Genomic DNA, 22,851 nt, shown 5'->3' with positions numbered 1-22,851 from the left:
CCAGGAGATGACATTTCATAGAAGGTGAGAGGGAAAAGGACCTTAACAGCTATTGTATATTTGATGGAAGATCTTAGCGTTTCAGAGAGGGAAGGAGACGGGCCAAGAAGCACCTGGGCTCCCTGTGCGGGCTCTGCTTTTTTCATTACTCAGTGAATCTGCCCTAATCCCAGCCCAGGCAGGCCCCTGGGAGGCTTGGGGATGGGGGTGGGCCTGAGGGATGACTGTTTCCTTTTCTCAGGCTTCAGCTGTCCCTAGCCAACAGCCCAGTGTTCCAAGAGCTGGGAGGAGGTGAGGGGGAGGAACCATGGGCAGGACAGCTGGAGGGGAGGGCTTCTAGCTCCAGTCCAGCCTCCCAAGTTCAGCCCAGCTGCTCAGTTGCCCAGGAGAGAGGGACTGGAACAGAGGGGCCAGAAGGTTGCTCTGGCTGGAGCTGGGGAGCCAGAGATGACGGAGGTGGGCAGGCGGTACCATACCCTGGGCCACAGAGGGTGAGTAAGTAGGGCATTTCTGAGAGTACAGGGAATGGGGCCGCAGGAGGCAACTGACTCCTCTGGGTTACAAAATCAGCAGGACTTGGCGTTAAAAGTAGAATGCTGGAGCAAGTGGGAAGGAACATTGGGGATCAAGCAGACCAACCTGCCCATTTAAGGGATGGGAAAATTGAGGCCTAAAAAGGAGAAATAGGTGACTTGAAGTCACACTGGAGGAAGAAAAGAGTGAGGGGGACAATCTGGGAAATAGGGAGGCGGACAAGAGAATGGAACATCCAGATGTGTCCACATATGCCCTAACCAGATATACCAGACACCTTTTGATTATCTAAGGGGCAACAGACAGGCAATCACACTTGCAGCAAAAAGGGTTTGTAGCAAGGGATTGGCAGGGTCATTTTGCAGGACTAGTAGCGGGTCCAGAACCCGTGTGTGTGTGGGTGCTCAGGTCCTCATTTCCTTTCCCACTTCCCAGCCTTGTCCCAAGATTTTATCAGTACCAAGAGTGTGGAAAATAGAAAACTCACTTTAGTTTCCTGTTGGTGAACTTAGGGAAACCCGCATGGCCCAGAAAGCTGGATACCAAGACCTTAGGTTTGGTTGGGGCGGCCTTAGAAAACACCCCGGGCTCCCTGAACCAAAGCTCCCCCAGCCCCCCACTCCTCATTCCCCTGAGGTATGAGCTGTAACTGGGGCTCTCGACCTCTTCTTCCTTCTTCCCCCCTTCCCCCCACCTGCCCCCAACTAGCTCAATACACTTCATCTTCCAACATATAACAGAGACCCAGGCTGCTGAGGTGGATGTGTGGTCTTGGATAAGTCATTTCCCTTAAACTCCCTTCAGATTGAGATGATTTTTAGATTTCCTCAAGTCCTAAAATCCAGCAATTGTTCTGAGGCAATAAGGATCGGGTGTAGTAAGAGGGAACAGGACTCAGGTATTAATCCCTCCTGAAACAGTGAATCACATCCTGCCTGGTGAGGTCCCCAATGTGGATCCTATGATCCCATGATCTAGACCTTGGAGATCAAGACTAAGTCTGTGTGAAAAAGAAAACTGGGGCCCAGAAAAGGCTGGGAGCTGGGGCCGAGGTCAGCTAGCCATTGGCAGTCCCCGTCTTCTGTCTCCAAAGCCAGTTTTCTTTCTTTTTTCCATCGGACTTCTTCCTCCTGGACTTGTCCCTTTGCATCCTGTTCCTCCCCCTCCTCCCTGAGGCTGAGCTGCACCTGGCTGGGGAGGAAGGAAGGTGAAGAGGTGAGGGCTCCAGAAGTTCCTCCCCATCCCTCTCCAGGAGTGTCCCGGCGGAATTTGCGGCTGAGGTCACCCAATGAGGAGGGGGGCGGAACAAGGGGGGAAGCCTCCAAATAGAGCTGGGCCCTGGCTCAGCCCTCGAAGAAATCCCTGAAGCTGAGGATGCCCAGGAGAAGTATTTCTCTTCTCCTGGAACAGAACGCTCCAGGGACTAGTACTGGGTATTTCTTAAAAAGAACATTTAGAATTGTAGAATGCAGTAGCTGGAAGAACTCCCCTCAGAGAAGGAAACCGAGGCTCATCGAGGAGCAAGTCTCAGATTAAAATTAGAATTTAAACCCTTGACTTGTGACCCTTATTTAGTTATTGTTCTATTATATTACAGATCTCAAAGTATAGTTGAGACTAGAAGTCCTTAACCTGGGGTGCACTGTAGATTTCAGGGAGTCTGAACTTGGATGGGGAAAAATTATATCTTTATTTCAAAATGTTTTATTTTCTTTGTAATCTTACTAATTTTATTTTATGCATTCAAAAGTAGTATTTTGAGAAGGGATCCTTGGGTTTCACCAAAGGCGTCTGTGATATAAACTCCTGTAATAGACCGAATTCCCCACAGTTCCTCTTAAGCTGGAAACCAGGGTAGGATGGATGACCTGCTTGGACTAAGAAGGAGATCAGGGGATCTATAGAAGGGCAGAGTCATCGGTGGGGGGAAAATGAATGGGACCTGGTCTGGTGTGTCAGATTCTGCCCCGGACCCAGAGAAGAGGTCCAGAGCCTCAGTTCCAACTCCTACCTCAGGAGGCTGGAGGGGCGAGGGCTGGGGGAGCTCTGGTTGCCCCTCCTTTATTGCTTTTTGGAATGTTGACTCCTGTCCAAGAATTCCCCAGCCCCTGGAGTCCCACGGTCCCGACCCTCTTGGTCTCTTGGGATGACGTCAGTAGCGGGGCATCTGTTAGCGATTACCAGCTTTTGGGGAGGGGGGGAGACTGAAGAGGAGGGTATATTTCCAGCCATCCTGTCCCCAGGCTGGAGGTGTTGAGGGGAGGGAGGATGTTCCAGAAGGCAGCCCTCCTTGCCTCAACCCCCAGCCCAGGGCTCAGGGGCATGACGGCTGGGACCTGTCAACTGGAAGGCCGGCCCTCCTTCCTGCCTCCCCAGCCGGCTGCCCTTCTGCTCCCAGCATCCTGCCTCAGCTCCCTCCTCGGCTTTCTCACAATCCCTGAGACCCTCAAGACAGCTCTGACTGTGGGAATCTGGGGCTAAGGACTCGGGGCTGGGGCTGGGGAGGAACTGTCTTGCTGGAAGGACTCTGGGGTCAGATTCCTTGGCATTCAGACTTTCCTAGTCCTGGCTCCACTTAGAACCACTTAAGCTGGTGACATGGATCCCAGCCTTGGGGGACCCAGTCTGGGTCAGCTTTCTCCTGAGGCCTGCACCCCCTCCCCCCATACACATACCTTCTAATCCCATAGTCACACACTCTTACTGCTGTGGTAGCTGCTACATCCAGACCCATCTCACCCTCTCCCATGGGACTTTGAGTTGATGCAGGCTCCAGGAAACTGGACTGCCTGACATCTTATTACATTGCTTAAAGGGACGGAACAGTGACCTGACAGGAGAACAATGTAGCACAGTGGTGGGTAGAGGCCTAGACTTGGTCAAGAAGATCTGTGACCTCCAAACCTTACTAGCCATTTAACTCTGGGCAAGCCATACACTCTCTGTGCCTCAGTATTCTCATCTGTAAAATGGGGATATAATACCTTATACCAGTGCTGTCAAATTCAGAAAGAAAGGCCACTAATCCATACTTAATAAGGATCTTTGAATCTTGCATATTGACTTAGTTTCAAAATGTAATATTATCTGTGTTCTATTGTGTTTTTATTTATTTTGTTAAATATTTCCCAATTACATTTTAATGATTTAGATTCACTAGAAAGTGTTGTGGGTGCTATGTGGCCTGTGGGCACATGTTTGATCCCTCTGCCTTTCAGGGATATTGGGAGGCTTAAATAAAATAATCTATGAAAAGTGCTTTGCAAAGTTTAAAACATTATATATAAATGCCAGCTATTACTATTCTAGCCCCAACTCTGCCATTTATTATGTGTCCTTGGGAACATTATTTCAACTTGTTGTGCCTTACTTTTCCCATCTTTAAAATGGGTGTGTAACCTCTAAGGCTTTTTCCAATAGCAACATTTATATGTTAGCTCCTGCTGAAAACCCAGAGGAATAGGGAGGAGCTGCCTTCTTTCTTTGTGCCTTTCCATTTCTGACATTCTGTGGTCATCAGTCCTCCATGTCCGTGCCGTCTCTCAAATTCCATCTGGTTTGTTCGGACAGTTTTAAAATTACAATTGGTACCTCTCCGGACCTCATATTCCCCATCCATTATGTGGGAATAGTAGCACTTGCTCTGTTGACCTCAAGGGATCTTTGTGATGGTCAAATGAAATAATGGATGCAAAAGTGCCTCGCAAACTTCAGAGTGCTAGACAAACTAAGGCATTTATTATTGATATTCTCCCCTGATCTCCTGTAGTGCTGGGGGACCGGGGTCTGTATAAGCAGCAACTATAACTTCATCCACTGGGAGTGATTGCCATCCTCTGGGCTTCCAGCTGGAGAAGGGGAAGGTTCAGCTCTAAGGAATATGGCAGTCAGAAAAAGGCTGGGGGGTCCTGAACAAGGACCACAAACTGCTGCCCTCCGGGGTTCTCCGACCTCACAGGGAAGCCAGCCACATGCAGGAGAACAGAACTTCCTTTCTCAGCCAATCAACAACATTGATAAAGTGCTCTCTGCGTGCCGTGCATGATGCCGAGTGCTGCAGTTACAAAGCTAAACGACAAAAACGTTTCTTCCTCTCAAGGAATTCCTGTTCCCTTAGCTTGTGATGAGTGCGACATCTGCTCTCTCCGGTAATGGTCAGACCCAACTTCTCAGCCTCCAAACTCCAAACTCTTTAATACAAAGGCCCCACAATGTCTGATACAGACACAGCCGAGAATGAGGAAGAGCTCAGCTGGTGCAGTGACAGACCCAGTTAGGTCCCACTGAGACACTCCCTATGGCTGGGCCCTCAGACAGCTCCCGGTGTACTTGGGAGCACAAGATGATCCCAGAGACACATTCCTACAGCACAGTCCTGCAGGGTGACAGAGATGCAGAGGAAGTCACCCAGATTGACAGAGCTACTAGTCTGCCTCAGAGAATATCCCAGTAAAAAGCAGGTAGAAAAGCATCAGCCCCGAAACTTCTTGAACATTATTAAAGTGGCACATACCCTAGGGTGCTCTGATAAATAAATGAATGAGCGAGGCATCAAATTTTCCAAGAGAAAATCTCCCTTTTTGGCCTTTCTTTCTGGATAAAAAATTTACAGTCATTTTAGAATATCTCTACCACCACTCAGAATCTGGCAGATGGGCACTGGGAGAAACCTAGAGTTTCTGGGATTCTTTGTTTTACCAAAAGGAAGAGCTCATCTTGGCTGTTCCCAGAAGGCTCTGATTTATCCCTTCACTAATTTTTTGACATGTCATCCCTGAGTGGTAATAACTTTCTGGATACTCTAGTGGCCCTTTTCTTCAAATACTAGGAACAAGAACAGGAAGTAAACACCCCTTGACACCCCTTGGCATAAGTCCAGATGGGACAAGGACAGGAAGATCCTCTCTTTCCATTGTCTCCCTCTTCCCAGGTCAGCAGCCAAATTGCCAGAGAAATTGGGGTTGGTTCCTTCTCCCCTTTGGATCTCTTTCCCCCTTTCTCATCCACGTAGAAGATGCTTCTCACTCAAGAAGCTGAAGGAGGAACATCATATTGAAAACTGCCATGAACTTTCTGAAAAAGGAAGAAATACATTATTAATACTACTTATGAGCATAATTATTTAAGCTAATGAAGGAATTAAGCATTAATAATCAAAATAGATTGGCTTATATGATCAATTAATATAATTAATGCTGATTAATCAAATAATTGAACTGATTTACCTCAATTTTTGCTATTATTGAATAATTGAGCACCTTTTGAGCCTACAAAATAAAAATATAGAAATAGACTAATGGAGCCAGATATTTTAAATAATTAATATGCTTAATTAATGGAACTGATTTTTTTTATAAACATGATTTTATTACTGGATTTGATAATGTGGAGAAGAATCAGGTGAAAATATGGCAACTGAATTCATCTAGATAAATCGTATTCATATTTGTGCAAAAAGAGATTTTTATGGTCATCTAGTTCCATCCTTCTCTTTTTAAAGACAAGGAAACTGAGGCTAGTGAGGGGAAAGCCTGTGAGTGGACTAAACTGAGACTGGAAGCAGGTTTCTTTGCAGACTGCAGTTCAGAATTCTTCTTTCTGCTCTTTCTGCCAGCCTCAGACTCATTCTGCAGCCTCATGGGGCCTTAACCCTCAGACTCAACAACTGTTTCTTGGCCTGGCCTGCCCTCCTGCCTTCTTGAGCTCCCCATGACTTTGCCCTTCAGCCAGCAGGCCCTAGGTGGGAGGAACGTAGGCAGGAAAAGCCAGAGGAAACACTTGTGCGATCCTAATGTCCCAGGCCCTCCCTGTTCCCAGAAGTGGAAGGATATCCGGACCTCAATGGCCGGAAACTGTAGGATGAACCACCTCACCCGGGAAAAACAGGGTGGGGCTGTGGGGGGGATAGTAGAATGCTTTATTCTATCTCCCACCATATGCCCTGAGAGGGGATTTGGAACCCAGCAGGGGATTCCTCTTGTGGCTAATACAGATGAAGAAATGGGGTCAAAGTTTGGGAAGGACTTCTTGCCGCTGCTCATTGTGGCAAGTGGTCACTTGAACCATAAAATGATAGAGCCAAAGGAAAATGTAGCTACAAATCAGGCCTTCTCCCTTGGCTTATATGTGGGGAGGGGGACAAAGGTCCAGAAATGGAGGGGCTCAGATCACACAGCATGTGAATAGAATCATGAGTCATCACAAAAGCAGGACTAGCACCCAGGTGTCTTGACACCCAGTGTGGTGCCATTACACCCCTGTTTTAAGAGAGGTTACTGAGGAAATGTAGCTCAGATACGGTCCTGGTTCCAGAAGGACACATTTTAGCCTCTTACCATCCTTTGTCCCTCTTCTTGCCACCAAGGGGGATAGCTAGGTGGGGTCTGGGTGGATGCCCAAGTGGTGATGAGTGGGAACATTCACTCTCCTCTATTCTTTGCAGCATCCATAGTGGTCTGGAGTCAGGAGGGGACTATGTGAAGGTGAGTACTCCATTGTCTTTCTCTTTTTTCCCCCATCATCTGAAAGTGAGGAAGGGGCTGGTGGTAGAGTGGGGCTTGAGGAAGTTGTATAGGTTTTAGCATAGTGGGTTACCCTTGCCCACTATGGGGCTCCAGAGAATTCTTGAGAAAACACAGAAGCACAGAACAGTGGGCAACTATACAGTCCAGTCTGGCCTCTGGGCTTCTCCGTGGGATCTTAACCCCCCGGGGACCTCAGTTTTCTGATAAAGTGTTAGATGAGATGCTCTCTGAGGTCCCTGCTGCCTCTAAATTTATGCCCTTCTTGTGAAACCTCAGAGCTGAGATTAGAATCCAGATCTCCAACTCCCAGACTTGCAAGCTCCTTTCACCATCTGCCAACTTGTTCTTTAACCTTAAGATGAATTGAGGAAGAAATGACAGGATGATGAAGAGTCTAGAAGACATATCATGAGCAATAATCTGGAAGAGGGAGAAATCTTCATCACTCCAGAGGGCAGAACAAAACCAAGGCAGAAGTTATAAGGAGAAAATTTCAGGTCAAAAGAGAGAAGGAGGGTTAAAACTGTCCAGCAGTGAAATGGGCAGCCTTACTGGGTGGTCCTGGAGGTAATGGGATCCTAGGCTTGGAGCTGGAAGTGAGTTCAGAATTCAGAGGTTATCTAGATAAACCCCATCATTTTTACAGATGAGGAAACTGAGATGGAAAGGAAGGCACATGGATAATGAAATGGCTAGATATGATTGAAGGAAGTTCTTGAAAGCAGGAACTCTTTTTTTCTTTTGATATTCTTAGCACTTAGCCCAGTGTCTAGAACATAGTAGGTGCTTACTAAATGTTTGATTAGCTGACTCCAAATCCAATATTCTTTCCATTGTAACTTCTGTCAAATATCACTTGTCATTGAAAGGTTACTTCAAAAGAGAAGCTTAAATAAAATTACTAATAATAATAATCACACTAAAAGGGAGGTTTACTGAGTGACCTCAGCTCTGGAATTCTAAAATTTTATGCTTAATATTCTAAAATTCTGTCTAAAAGGCCTATTTTGAGTCCCTTGGTAAGGCAGAGTCCCTTAATTTATTCGTTTAATACAAATAGCATTTTTAAATTCATTACAATTGATTGATTCCGAAATCTCTTCTACAACAAGATGTTCAGGGCCAGGAGTCTGTTTATGTAGGGGAATCTTTAGCGTCACTTCTGCCCCCACCCCCAACACAGATGTCCTTAGCCCTTTCTCCCCCTAGGACCCTCAAAATATAAAGTTCTCTCGGGGGGTTCTGTCGTCAGTTCTCCACCTCCACCTACCCCCACCCTCCGCACCCCGAGCTCTCCCCACGTGGTTAATTCCTACTAGGGACATGACCCTTTCTCTCTCAGACCTTCCTACTGCAGAGCCTAGGAGACCTGGGATGGAGCTGGCCAGCACTCCAGGAAGGAGAAAAGGGAAAGGGGATGTAAGAGAGGGGAGGGAGGAGGGGGCGAGGCTAGAGGCAGGCTGAGGGAGGAACAATAGCCCCCTCCCCTCTCCCTGGCTGGCTAGGGGGGTGGGGTCTCCCCGCCCCTCCCTCCCTCCCCCCACCTCCCTGCTCCTCCCCTAACAAGGAGATGAGGTAATTGAGGAAGAGGCACAGACCCAAGCTGAGCGGCTGCTGGTGGCCCCAGCCCTGGTCCCAGCCCGGCTCAGCCCCTCTCAGTGCGCCAGCCCCCTACTACCTTGCTAAGCCCAAGTGAGTCCTTCGGCTCCCGCTGTCCCCGGGCCCAGAGCCCAGAGCGGCCAGTGATGACGGAGCGCTGCAGCCTGTGGAGTGCCCTGTCAGCGGCGGCATGCTGCTTCTACCGGGGCTCCTTCGTGCAGGTGAGGGGCTGGGGGCTGGGGGTAGCGGGGCCGGGGGATGCCCTTTGCCTCCGGGCTCCAGAAGGTCAGGTGGAGGAATACCCTGAGCCAGGAGCCACTTGTCTAGGAGCCGAGGCAGCTGGGGACACCTCGGGGTTGTTTCTCTAAGGGGGCAGTGGCGGTAGGCAGGGGACCGTGTCATTCTTAGTCTGTGTGGTGGGTCTGTGCCTACTGGTTTGATGTTTGGGGTCACAAGAGACGAATGGGTGCTGCTCTCTTGGAGTGTAAGAGGGTGGGTGGGCGAACCTTCTGCCCGGCTGGCTGGTCTGCCGCAAGGTGAGGGAAAGGGGGAACCTGCCCCCACCCAGAAAGGAGAGGGGCTGCTCTCTCCCTGACCCCCACTCCCAAGCTCAGTGTCCTTGTCACTTCTGGGTGACAGAGGGAACACCCTCCATCTTTTGCCTCCCCCCACTCCCTTCCCCTGTGGATGAAGGAGCTAGAGGGAGCAGCCGCATCTCCAATTCTGGTTTCAGGAAACTGGTCTGTGCCTCCCCCAGTGCCAGCTCATCCTGCGGAGCTAGAGCTCTATGGGTCAGACGGAGGCGATGGGGTCACTGTCTCCTGACAAGTGGCTCTTGATGCCCATAAGGAGTTCCTATTTACCCCAGCCCCTTTCCCTCCACAGTCAACCTGGAGCTCTGAGACCCTTCAAACTTGGGAAAAGGGAGTATAGTAGGGAAGAAGAGAATTGTTTCCATTGTATCCGGGAGACTCTGATCTCTGATTTCTCTTCCTAGGCTATGCTGGATTGTTGGTAAGGAAAAACTATGGGGCTTGGGACTGGGCTGGTGCCTAAGTGCAAACCACCCCTTACCTGTCCTTTGGAGAAATGCCTGGGCAAAGGTTATGGCTTGGGTTTGGATTATTGCCCCAGGAGACACTGTCACATCTGAGGCAGGGATCTCTGAACCCAGTTTGGCAAGTGCAGCTATGGGACTAGATCCTGCATTGAAAGAGTTAACCAAGAGCAAAGGAGGCAAGGGAGGGGGAGGACCTCAGCCTCCCTGGATGAGCATCAATCTTGGATGTGTTGGATTTCCATAGCGTCGGGAAACTGAGGCACAGGAAGGGTTAAAAGAGAAACCAAGTGGAAGGGGGTGGTTAGACAGGAGGAGAGTAGCCACATACCCCAGGTAATTGCTTTGCCACCCTCCCTTCACTTTGCTTTTTAAGCTCCAACCTCTTTCAGGGAGAAAGAGAGCTGATCATTTCTCTCTTTCCCTCTTTCCCCCCTCTCTCTCACACACACGCTCATCCCTGAGCCCTGCATGAATGACTGGCCCCCATCCAGCTGACAACAGCATCCCTGTGGCCTCGACCAATCACACACCAGCAAGCTGGGAAGCAGTGAGATCATCTCTGGCCAATGACAGGGCAGAGAGCGGATGCAGCACCGGGGACTCTCCTCCATCCATCCAGTCAGGCCTCTAGCATCCCCTCCTCCTCTGGACCCTAGGGGCATAAACCCTCTGGGTTTAATGTAGGGACCTCTAAGGACAAGGAGGTGATAGAAACCCAGGTGTCTTCCCACTCTAAGCTTTAGGGTGATCTTTTCAACTTCAGTTTGCATGGGCTAGGTCTGTCAGCCTCACTTCAAACTCTTCACTGGGAATGTCAGAGCCAGGACAAGCTGAGGTTCAGAGTGGAGCTGTGGCATAAGGTGACACAGCCCACCAGTAGAATAGCCCTGTTCAGAGCTCTTTTCTCCTGAAATGCATTCTTTCCCTAAGGTCTCTGGGTCTTCTATTTTGGAATGGGGCTGCATAAAGCAATGACCAAGGTTGTCAATAAGGCACAGATTTCTCTTGTGTCTCCCCCCAAGCTAAGTCAGGGCAACTACTTTTCTTCAAATCCTATCCTGATAAGGGAAATAGCAACCCCTCATCTCCCTCCCTCCTGGTTATTCTCTCAGGCCTTGGGTCTCTCCAGGATTCCGTCAGCCTCCTGCCCACTAGGGATGGAAGAGCTAAGAATAACTGTCAAGTTCACACCTGTGGCAGGAGAAGAGGGAGGAGGGAACATGTGGCATCAAGTGTCAAGGTTGCAAAGAGTGGAGAGAAGGAAGCATCATATTGGGGTAGTGGGAAGAGGCTTGTTTGGCATTCAGGAGTTGTGGGATTAGAAAATCTCTAACTCTAACTCTACACTAACTCTCCTGTGATCTTAGGAAATCCCTTCCTTTTTCTGCGCCTCTGCCTTTTTTATCTTTTAAATGTAAATACTCATTTCTGTACCGCTTATATCAGCAGGTGACTGACTTTGGGAATGGGAAAGCTCTATCTAGAGACATTTAAGGAATTCTCCTTATTGTTAGGGGAAATCTGCTAAACCCGGATTCCAAGCCTCCCGGGAGGGAAGAAATCATTTGCAAAGGGATTAGATAGGAGGAATTTCCAATTGGTGGCTCACACCCTCTGTCTTTCTTTTCCCAGTTTTCAAAGGAGAAATATATATTGGACTCTTCCCCAGAGAAACTTCACAAAGAACTGGAGGAGGAACTCAAACTGAGTAGCACTGACCTCCGAAGCCATGCCTGGTACCATGGCCGCATTCCCCGAGAGGTGAGTGGGGGTCTGAATACAGAGGGCCTGGTTCCAGCTCTCCAATGCCCCTGTGTCCAGAGGAGCCCAGCTTCTGGAGATTTGCAAATGATTCTTGCATCTGCCTCAGACCGGATGCTGGAGAAGAGATGAAAGTCTGAGTGTCATGATTGTGGGAGCTGTGTGGAAGGGTGAGGTTAATGCAGACTTTCCCATAGCCTGGACTCATGGGGCACAGCCTAGAGCTGGAAGGGAATCTCAGAGCCTTCTCATTTTAAAGGTGAGGCAATTGAGACCCAGAGAGCAAAAATGATGATGATCACATTCCTGTGGCTGGGGACAGAAAGGGTCTCAGTATTCCACTATTTCCTAAGGCTTAAGAATCACCAGGAGAGGAAGGAGTTAGTAAGTGATGCTCCTACCTCTCAGCCTTCTGCTGGGGCCCAGCCCAGCGTATAGATCATACTCACGAGTTTGCTTGGGGACCTAAAAAATAGGATTCGTCATCTCATCGGTGTAGACCTTCCAATGGAAGGCAGGCGTGAGGTCTGGGTGATCAGGAATCAGTTGCTTTGTATCGAGTGCCCCCAAGAGTATCTTCTCTAGGGAAGTGCTCCCATGCCGTGGGGGAGCGGTGATGGTCATGGTGAGAATGGGAGTGATGATGACGTTGGCAGTAATCAGGGAATGATAATGGGGGTGAACAGTGGTGATGGCCACGGCCAGATAAGGGGGTGGAGTGACTTCGAGCGGGGAGAAGGAGGGTGGCGGCAATGGCTCTGCAGTACCGGTGACTGAGGAGCAGTTCTGGTAACGGGGGTGGTGAGGGCGTGGACTGGGTCCTCCCTTCTCCCAGACCCTCAGAGCTCAGACCTTGCTATTGGGGTGCTCCTGCCCTTCTCCCCTCTCTGCCCCCCAAGGGCCAGGTTCTGAGTCCATTTCTCCACAGGTCTCAGAGAGCCTGGTCCAGCGGAACGGAGACTTCCTCATCCGCGACTCCCTCACCAGCCTCGGTGACTACGTCCTCACCTGTCGCTGGCACAACCAGCCTCTGCACTTCAAGGTCAACAAGGTCATGGTGAAGGCCAGCGAGAACTATACCCATATCCAATACCTCTTTGAACAGGAGAGCTTCGACCACGTGCCTGCCTTGGTCCGCTATTATGTGGGGAGCCGCAAGGCCGTGTCTGAGCAGAGTGGAGCCATTATTTACTGTCCCATCAATCGCACCTTCCCCCTGCGTTACCTGGAGGCTAGTTATGGGCTTGCTCACGGCAAGTCGGGGGGCCCTGCCAGCCCCTCCAGCCAGAAGGGAGGCCACATGAAGAGGAGGAGCGTCACGATGACTGACGGGCTGACAGCAGACAAGATAACCAGAGGCGAGGGCTGCCCCACCAGGTAAGTGCTTGCAGCAAACCACTTGCTCTTTTCTCTGTTTTTCCCTCTCTAAACTATAACAACTGAACCTGATGGTATCTGAGGTCCCTTTCATGTTCAGAGGCTCTATGCTGCCCATCGGTGTGCCCACCTTGTTCTTTTGGGGCCAGGAAGAGAAGTTCCTTGTCTGCCCAGACCTTACTGAGTTAAGAGGAGATTCTCTTTGATCTCTCAATACCCTACGTCACCCTGGTAGCAGAGCCAGTGCCCCGGACACTGGTCACTGACATAACCTTCTCCTAGAAGGCTCTTATTGTGGGCAGGACCCAGGCACTTGGATTCTAGGAGCCCTTTTTTTCCCCAATATTGGTTTCTTCCCAGAGTTCTTTCTATAGCTTATTATCATAGAGCCACCAACTCTTTACTCCACTGGGACTTTTCCCTTGGCACAGATGAGAGAAAAACCACTTCTGGGTCACTTCCCCCTGTGCCCCCAGGCAAGGTGATACCTCCTTTCATCCTGGGCTTGAGAAAGTTGGAAAGGACCTGGTGTGGCTTGAGCCTGGATCAATCCTGGGTGGGCAGCAGCAGAAATGCTTGTGGCCTGGAATCAAAGACTCAGACTTGTGCCAAGAACCACAGCACATGCAGCAAAGCCAGGGGCTAGGTTGCATGGAGGCCCTGATGGGCTGGGGAGCCCAGCCTTGTGTCACCTCCCCGGCCTGCCAGCTTCTCTGCCCTCTCCATTGGAAGGAGCTCTTTCCACCCTGGAGCAGCTGGGGCAAATGATGCATTTGGTCTTCTCACCATGTACCTCCCCTGGAAGGGCTCTGGTTTTGTTCTCCAAAGAGAAAGCCAGACACACTCAGGGGTTAAAAACTCTATGTTAACTAGGCCAGTTTCAGAGAGAGCTTCTGTGGGTGAGGGGTTAAGGAAAGGGAAGAAAGGGAGGGATAAAGGGATTATGTCAATTAGGATCATTCTGAGAAATAGAAATTCAGGCACATGATCAGGGAGAAACCTTGCAGCCTGATCCTAGAAAGGGGGTTTCCCTGAGGAGGGAGGGGAGGAATCGGCTGTTGACATGCTTTGTTCCACTGGTCTCATCAGGATGATAAGTTCAGGATAGAGGAGGGGGATATGGGGAAAGGAAGACATCGTAGGGCTAGGAAACCTGGACTGGAAGCATGGGCAACAGAAGCAGGGGGCAGGGTGGGGAAGGGACCCGGGACAGGAGCACAAGAAGTGGGACTGGCCAATGGTGGGGGGCTCCCAGGTGAGCAGGCACTGAACTGAGGGAGTTCTCTGCTCTTTTCCAATCTGCAGCGTGTCTCTGCCCCCTCACCGTGATGCCATCCGCAACTGTGCCCTTAGCATGGACCAGATCCCAGACCTGCACTCCCCCATGTCTCCCATCTCTGAGAGTCCTGGATCCCCAGCCTATAGCACTGGTACGGCCCTGCAGGAAGGAACAAGGGCAGGGAGGGTTGGGTACCAATAGCCCCCCTGGGCTTCGGGATATGTGTGTGTGTGTGAGAGAGATATACAGGCATTCTTGCTCAGTCTTCTGTGAATGTTTTGGTCAGAAAATAGATGGGTTTATCTCTAGATCTGCATGTAACCTTCCTTAAAATAGCTGATGTAACAAAATGACTTGTTCTTTAAGCTCTCTTAAGGAGTACAGAATGTGTGCACCGAACAAACCAATAAACTTCTAGTGGAAATAATTTAAATCAATAAATAAAATACCCACAGGAAGGGGAGAGATGTTCAAAAAAGAAAGTTCTTGCATGTTGTAGCAGATAGAGCTCCTAGCCCTGGAGTCAGGAAAACCAAGTTTTAGATAGTTAGTAGCTGCGTGATCCTTGGCAAATCACTTGCCTCTATCTGCCTCTGTTTCCTCTCCTGTAAAGTAGGGATAACAATAGCCTCTCCCTCCCAAGGTTCTTGTGAGAAAGCAAGTAAGATAATAATTGTAAATCACACTATAGCACATAGTAGGCTCCGTATAAATGCCAGCTTATTCCCAAGGCATTCCACGCAGTGCTTCGTTGTGCTATGGTTTTTGTTGTTGTTTTTTCAGGCTGTGTAGCAAGCCTGTTCACTTTTATTGGCTGTAACTATTTGTGACCGGTATTCATTCAATGGGATCCTGCTTTTTTGTCCCTAGGCAAAGGGGTCCAGTGAGTAATTTTCAATGCAGAAAAATATGGATTTCAAAAAAGCAGTCTCCTTGTTGAAGTGTTTGGAGGGAGAGTCTGTCTTTAGAGTTCAGCAAGGGGAGGCAAAGTCCTGGGGGGAAATGTGCCTGGGGACCAAGGATTTCAGGAGGCAGCCTGCATTTGGATGAAACCTGGGGTTTAGCCAGCGTTTGCAGCCCTTGGTGAGGAATTTCTTTCTTGTCTTAGGGAGGCAATAGAGTAGGTGATTGACCCAGAATTCCACAGCTGCTCTTTCTGGTTTGCAAGGGCAGCCTTCCTGCCACCCACCCACCACATGTTACCTAACTTTGCTGTGGATGACTACCCTGGGCCTTATGCAAAGGGAAATCAGCAGATAAGCTTCCCTTTTGAAAAACCCTCATGTAAGAAAATTTATACATCCAGATCTGTGATTTCATTGCAATAGGGAACTACCAGTAGGAAAACTCCCATCCTATCTGTAATTGATAGTCTTCAAAGGGTTAGGTGCCTGGGGATTTCTCCATGAATGCCCATCTAATGATGTTTCAGGGGCAAGTTTTGAACTTAGGTACTCCTAACTCTTAGGTTAGTGACACTGTTTCTCAACTCTATTTCTCAAAGCCCTCTCTTAAAGATCCCATGACTCAGTGAATGATATTTGCTATTCTTTAATAAGCTTCTGAAAATAATCATTCTTATTTTAAATACGAGCCAATCTAAAGTTTCTGAGTGTTGTTCAGTCCTGCTGAGTCTCTTGGGGGCACCATCAATAATTGGACGTCAGCCTTCAGGGTGTAATGCCAGCCTTGGTTCCTCTTCAGGGCCAAAAACCAAGGAAGAATGTTGAGTTTGGTCACACCTGTGGTGGCCACAGAAGGAGGCAGACTCGCCCAGGAGGGAACCAAAGTGACCTTAACAAGAGTGAGGGGAAGGACATTGGCTCTCGGTGTCCTTGCCCTATGGCTCTCAGCCTGAGTAACTAATAATGTTGGAAAGAGCATGGATCTGGAGTCGGAGGACCTAGGTTCAACTCTCACTTTGTTACTTATTTCCTGTGGGAAGTACTTTCCTAATCTGTAAAATAAAAAGATTAGGCTACTTGATCTCGTAGGTACCTCTGAGTTCCAAACCCTCCGATTCTGAGTTTTTCTCTTATCTCTCTACAGTGACCCGTGCAAACGTTCCAGGCATTCCATCAGCGGGCATGACACCCGCCTCCCCCGTCATCCGCCGTTCCAGTGAGCCACAGCTGTGCCCAGGGAATGGCAGCAAGCCTCCCAGCGAGCCAAGCAATAGCGTCCACCCCACCCCCTGTCATGGCTACCACCAGGCCTCCCCATCCCCATCTCTCAACAGCTACGGTGACCCAGACTCTGGCCACTACTGCCAGCTTCAGCCACCCATGAGGGGCAGCCGAGAACGCGTTGCACCCGAGCCCCCGACCCGCCTCGGAGGGGTTAAGAGCTATGTAGAACGGCTGAAAGTGGAAGAAGGACAGCACTTGATGGGTGGGCGGGCACCGGAGAATGGACCCCATGAAGGGGATCAGGGTGGAGGCTTCATAGTGCCTGTCATAGAGGTGACTTCTTCCTTCAACCCCACCACCTTCCAGTCACTTCTGATTCCCAAGGACAACAAACCCTTAGAGATGAGCATCCTTAAGAAGGTGAAAGAACTGCTGGCTGATGTGGACGCCAAGACGTTAGCCCGGCATGTCACCAAAGTCGACTGTCTGGTACGGGCTTGGAAAGGGACAGGAAAGGGGCAGAGCTCAAAGAGGGACTTATCCCCCTCCCCCTCCCACTAGGAGAAAACCGATATAACCCTTGGCGAGGGATTTAACTTGGGACTTTAGTTTGTTCATTTATAAAATGAGGGGGTTAAATCAGATCACTCCTAAGGTCCTTCTAGCTTAAAACCTCATGACCCTATGATTGAGCAGGGACAGCCCAGCTCTGCCACTCACTAGCTGTGGGACCTCAGCAAAGTCCTTTCACTTGTAACTTATTTGTGAAATGAAGGCTGGAGACTAGGTGACCTCTAAAGTCTCTCCAGCTTTCACATTCTATAATTCCATGATTCCTCTTCCCCTGACCCCTTGCTTCTGGCCCCTTCCCCAAAGAGAGGAGATTAATCAGCTCTCTGGGCATCCCGGCAGGTTGCTAGGATACTGGGCGTAACCAAGGAGATGCAAGGGCTCATGGGAGTCCGCTCGGGCATGGAGCTGCTAACACTCCCCCACGGTCGGCAGCTCCGACTGGACCTACTGGAACGGTGAGAAGGGGTGTCAGAGGCTTCTGGGGAGAGGAGAGATGGGACTCATGGGGGAATTCCCTGAAATATGGATGGGCCATTGAGACCATTCACATCCCTGAGGACTTTCAGGTGTCAGGGGCAGGTCACTCCTGTCCAGAGCACTGGGTTTGAATTCCATTTCTGTGCCCCACCACCTGGGGGACTTTGGGCCAATCAGTAACTCTATTTCTTTTCTTTATTTATAAATGACTCTCCAAAGTCTTTTTTCATGCTTGATCTCAGGATCATCCTGATTTTCTCATTTCCCTAATCCCACCCCCTATACTCAGTTGGCCAATCTCTGTCATTCTCAACTCAATCCTGGCTTCCAAGTAGCCCTTCCTGCCTCCCCACCCCCTCTCTCTTCTCTGAACCCCTTCCTCTCATCCTCTGACAGGTTCCACACTATGTCCATCATGTTGGCTGTGGACATCCTGGGCTGCACAGGCTCCACAGAGGAGCGGGCAGCTCTCCTGCACAAGACCATCCAGCTGGCGGCAGAGCTGCGAGGGACTATGGGCAACATGTTCAGTTTTGCTGCCGTCATGAGTGCCTTGGACATGGCCCAGGTAGAGGCCCTTTCTGCCCTTCCCGCCCTTCCTCCTTTTGGATTATGGCTGACATGCAAGATCCCTTTACCCCTGCCCCACCGCAGGCTGTCTGGCTGTGTGAGGGCTCCCTTAGTTTAGGGCACTCTGGAGTCCTGGTCCGCCTTGAGCAGGAGCAGCTGAATGGCTGCATTGCCCAGAAGTACCCAGCCAGCTGGGATCTCGGGGTTAGATTGGGGGGGGCAACCAATTCCTCCATCATCTAGAAATCAAATGAGACTAGTTTAGAGCAGGGGGAAAATATTTGGAGTTAAAGGAGCTAGCTGTAAGTCCTGTTTTAAACATTTTAAATGCACTGAAATGTGCTTTAGAAAGGCAGTCTGGTAGAGTGGACAGAATCAGTCTTCCTTTCAAGTCTTCCTGTTTGACCATCAGCAAGTCCTATTTTTGGAAAAATCACATAATCTCTTAATGCTCCAGGCAGCTCCTCCAAAACTATAAAATAAAGGCTAGAACTAGATTGGTAGAGGGAGCTCCTTATTCCAAAGAATTCACCCTACAGAGTAAGTCTTCTTGTTTTAAGGAAATTTGAACAGAATCTTCTGGTCAAAAAGAAAAATACTTTTGTGACACAAGTGATAAGTAATCTTCCCTCTCTTTCCTGCTCATCTGTAAATTTGGGTTTCATAATATTAAGGGCTTGAAAGGCAGAGCTGGATAAGGTGCTGATCTTGGAATCAGAAAGCCCTGAATTTGAATCTAGCCTCTAACACATACTGGGTGATGTGGAGAAGCTACACGGCTTCCCAATGCCCTGGATAATTCTAAAGAAGGGGTATCAAGCGCAAAGAGAAACAGAGTCCAATAAGCCATATATAAGGATTCCTGTGGACCATTTTTTGACTTAGAAAATCACATGCCAACAATTTTTTATGTCAATATATGTTTTATGTATATTTTGTTCACTCTTTCCCAGTTACGTTTCACTCTGATTCAGGCCCAAGGGTCTGCTCGAGAGTATAAGTTAGAGAGTAGTTGTAGCCCTGTATCATGAAAGAACCGCCCTCCACTGATGGAACCACAAATCTAGACCCAGAGGAGTGGCAGGTACTCGGCGATGGCACGTTGAATTGGGAAAAAATCATGTTGATAAAATATGGAGGGCTTCGTATGCTATGCTGGTAGCTGCCAGCAAGGACCCTCATCCTCCCCTCTCCTCTGACCCATCTGCCTCGCCTCATGTCCCGTGCTCACTCTCCCCTTCCCTCACACCCAGATCTCACGACTGGAGCAAACCTGGATGGCACTGCGGCAGCGGCACACAGAAGGGGCCATCCTCTATGAGAAGAAGCTGAAGCCCTTCCTGAAAAGCCTCAATGAGGGCAAAGGTAGGCAGGCTGCTCCCCAGTGCCTTCCTTTGGCCCGGCTAGCCCTCCACTCCCACCCCCATGGGCCTGAGCTGCCAGCTCGAGGCAGAGAGAGCTCCTGAGGCCTCAGAGAAGGGCTAGGTCTCCCAAGCGAGGGAGTGCCCTCTTCTCTGTGGTACCCACAGCACCTTAGGTGTAGGTGATTAATAATAATAATGCAAACATTTACAGTGTTTACTATGTGCCAGGGACTGTGCGAAGTACTTTATAATAATATCATTTGATCAAGATGTATAAGAAGTAGGAAAGGAAACTCCCAATTAGTGCATGTAGTAACAAAGAATAACAACCATACTTAGAGATTTAAGAGATCTGAATTTTAGATCTTGATTTTGTCATGAACTGGCTGTACTATCTGGGAGGTGAGTTATCCCGTTGACTTGGGTCTGTTCTTCAACTGTAGATGACCTCTAAGGTTCCTTTTGGACTGTGGCAATTCATGTTCAAAGGTCTCTTCCAGCTCTGACCTTGTGTGGTTCTTTCTGAGCCCTCTCTTTGATTGAACTTATCCATGATGAAGAGGATGACAGGGGTATTTATGTAGCAGGGATGGAGACTGAGGAGCCTTAGGAGCCCAGATCCAACATGGCCCTGACATCCCTCCGCCCACCCCTAAGCACCAGGAGGGTGCAGTGGGACAAAGCCTGAGCTGCCTCTCTGTTTATCCCCAACTACAGATAGTCCCCCACTGAGCAACACAACCTTCCCTCACGTGCTCCCCCTCATCACCCTTCTGGAGTGCGACACTGCGCCCGCAGAGGGCCCGGAGCCCTGGGAGAGCACGGAGCATGGCGTGGAGGTCGTCCTTGCACACCTGGAGGCCGCCCGCACTGTAGCCCATCATGGGGGCCTCTACCACACCAATGCTGAGGTCAAGCTTCAAGGTAAGGTCCTGTGGAGCCTGAAGATGGAATCACACAGGCTGGGACCCCAGAGTCCTAGAGATCCCAGAACACTGGGGACACCCAGCCTGTGTCAGGAGTACCATCAAGGCTGGTAGAGATCTTTGGAGTGGCTGACCCTTGTGGACCACAGCCTTTTCTGTCTCCTTTCTCACTGGGTCTTGCTCTTTTCCTGTTTCCTAATTTTCTCGCTTTCCTTCTGGTCTTCCTTAGCTGTTTCTATTTCTGTCTGACTCTGTCTAGACTATGTAGAGCTTAATAATCATTTCTTTGCAAAATAAACCAATTGAATTCCCACCAATTTTAAAGGCGCATTTTAAATGTTACCTCCTCTAAGAAGAAACCTTCCCTGATCTTTCTAGGCAGTAAAGACTTCACTTGGACCTCCCAGAGCACTTACCTTTGTATTTCTTTCTCACACTTAACATGTCATATCATGTTATTATGGTCATTCGTGTATATTTTTCTACTCCCACTAGACTATAAACTTTCCTAAGGAAGGGATTGTACCTTAACTAGATTTTATAACTCCTTAGCACTCTTGATGAGGGGATAGATGCTCCATGGATTTTTTTAAATAAAGAAGATAAAACCTCTCTCTTCAGGAAGCTTACAGCATGGCTGAGGAGAGATATGCACCAGTGTGAAATATTTAAGATAACAAATATAATCTCCAGTACTTTGCATATAGTATGGTGCTTAATAAATGCTTTTGCATTCATTCTTTCAAATACAGTCATACAAGTGCTGTGCCAAGTGAAGGGTATGGGAGATTCAGTGATACAGGTGTCCAGAGGTGGGAGAATGACCCTGGAAGGCTTTATGGCAGAGGGAGAACTTGGGCTGGGTCCTGAGAGATGAAAAGGATTTAGCTCCCAGAGTCAGAAGGCAGACTCTCAGCCTTCTAGGTTGTGACTTCAAGGTCTGGGGAATGGGAGGAAATCCTGGGGGCTGAACTTCACCTTATTTTTCTCCCCACAGGATTCCAAGCCCTCCCAGAGCTTTTGGAAGTGTTCAGCACGGAATTCCAGATGCGCCTCCTCTGGGGCAGCCAGGGGGCTGCCAGTAGTCAGGCCCTTCGCTACGAGAAGTTTGACAAGGTCCTCACTGCTCTTTCCCACAAACTGGAACCCGCAATCCGTTCCAGTGAGCTGTAGCCTTCCCGTGTGCCCCATCACCCCGATCCTCCCCACCCTCATGGCTGCAGGCAGCATTTGGGGGCAGGAGAAAAGGGAAGAGACAGTTTATCCCCTGCAGGCCTGGGGCCCAACACAAACCAAAACCCTCGCAATACAAAGAGCAGCCAGACTGTCCAAATACACACTGGAGGCATCCATCTGAGGGACATGGGGTTATTAGAGCCTTTGGGACTTGGAAAGGGCCGTAGTGCCCAGGACAGTCCCCCACTTAAGCCCTTATTCCCTCCCTGGTACCCCTGACCGACACTGTTCAAGGAATACCTCCTAGCCTCTCCTCTGGTGTTTTTCCCAGCTTCCCTGAGCCCCTGTGATGGTCCTTGACATTGCTCCCAACCTACTCCCCTGGTTTTCCCCTTACGCGTTTGGTGGGCCTCCTGAGAGGAAGGCCCCAGAGCCCCTTCCCTTCACTCCTTTCCTTATTTCTCCTTCAATTTTTCCCCACCCCTGGTCCCCTACACTTCCACTGGAGGCCTTTTATTCTTGACTCTGGGTCTCTATTTCCCTCCCTCTCTTCTTCCTCTGCTGGGAAGAGACTTAATTTTGCTGTAAATAAGTCCAGTTCATGTTGTAAATAGATGTACAGATGTTATGTTCTTTCTTTCATACAATAAACCTTTCTGGATCTTCTTCATCTTTCCTTGGGGCCTGGGGAAAAGAAGTTCTTTTCCTTGGACAGTGGTCAAACTCAAACAGCTTCCTCTCACCTGCAGCTTCTTGGGTAGTGGGGTCTGCCAGCACCAGAGAGGTTACTTGTGGTCATTGGTCCTCCAAATCCATTTGGTTGGGGTGCATTAAGTGCCTACTGGTTATTGATTTGGTCTCGAGTCCAATAATTCCTTGGGACTCGAGCCAAGAAGGCCCTGGGAAAGGGTGGAACTGATTTTGATCTTCAAAGGAAGATGTTGTAATGCTTCTATTTTACAAGTTGGGAGAAATCCATGGTACAGCAGAAAACACTTTGGATTTGTGGTCAGAAGGCTTTGGTTCACATCCTAGCTCAGCGCCCAGCTTGCTACTTGCCCAGTGTGGGAAAGGTAGACTCTCTCTGGGCCTCATTTTTCTCATCTGTACAACCAAGGGATTTGATTAGATAGCCCCTAAAGTTCTTTTCAGCTCTAAATCTATGCTTCTGTGATCCTAAAATCACTGAAAGTTACCAGACAAAGATAGAGACAGGGAGTTTATTACTTGGACTCGAATACACTTGGCCCCCTTCTACTTAAGGACTCTGTATAGAAGAATCTTCCCTCATAGGGAAGGGATGCTTTCTGATCTTTTCTTGTAATCTGTTCTTATTGATCCTATTATTCTTTCTAATAAATCTCCTGCCCCTCATTACTTTAAACCCATTTCTTCTTTTATTTTGTTATCTTTCCCCAATTACATGTAAAAACAATTTTAACATTACTTTAAACCCATTTCTGCAGAAGGAATGTTTATTTTATATAATTTAGCTATATGAA

At 49.0% G+C, this 22,851-nt stretch overlaps 1 protein-coding gene across 6 annotated transcripts in view; it reads left to right on the top strand.

Annotated features, from left to right (window-relative positions):
* Window positions 1–22,015, top strand: part of SH2D3C (SH2 domain containing 3C) — a 45,375-nt gene extending 23,360 nt beyond the window's left edge. For 4 of the 6 annotated variants that reach the window (XM_051980027.1, XM_051980026.1, XM_051980028.1 and 1 more), the window contains 10 exons: window positions 6,977–7,016; window positions 11,350–11,478; window positions 12,407–12,855; window positions 14,161–14,285; window positions 16,184–16,752; window positions 17,176–17,291; window positions 17,710–17,881; window positions 19,137–19,248; window positions 19,965–20,171; window positions 21,171–22,015. In XM_051980027.1, coding sequence (XP_051835987.1) covers window positions 6,977–7,016; window positions 11,350–11,478; window positions 12,407–12,855; window positions 14,161–14,285; window positions 16,184–16,752; window positions 17,176–17,291; window positions 17,710–17,881; window positions 19,137–19,248; window positions 19,965–20,171; window positions 21,171–21,346 — 2,095 coding nt within the window. In that variant the 3' untranslated portion in view covers window positions 21,347–22,015. Of the gene's footprint in view, window positions 1–381; window positions 492–6,976; window positions 7,017–8,531; window positions 8,879–11,349; window positions 11,479–12,406; window positions 12,856–14,160; window positions 14,286–16,183; window positions 16,753–17,175; window positions 17,292–17,709; window positions 17,882–19,136; window positions 19,249–19,964; window positions 20,172–21,170 lie in introns of those variants that run through there. The other 2 variants (XM_051980029.1, XM_051980030.1) reach the window with 2 other exon arrangements.
* Window positions 22,016–22,851: the final 836 nt, after the last annotated feature.

This window comes from Antechinus flavipes, chromosome 2 (genome assembly GCF_016432865.1).
Source record: "Antechinus flavipes isolate AdamAnt ecotype Samford, QLD, Australia chromosome 2, AdamAnt_v2, whole genome shotgun sequence".
Taxonomy (NCBI): domain Eukaryota; kingdom Metazoa; phylum Chordata; class Mammalia; order Dasyuromorphia; family Dasyuridae; genus Antechinus; species Antechinus flavipes.
Note: the sequence above shows the minus strand (reverse complement) of the source record. Positions and strands in the feature narration are given on the sequence as shown.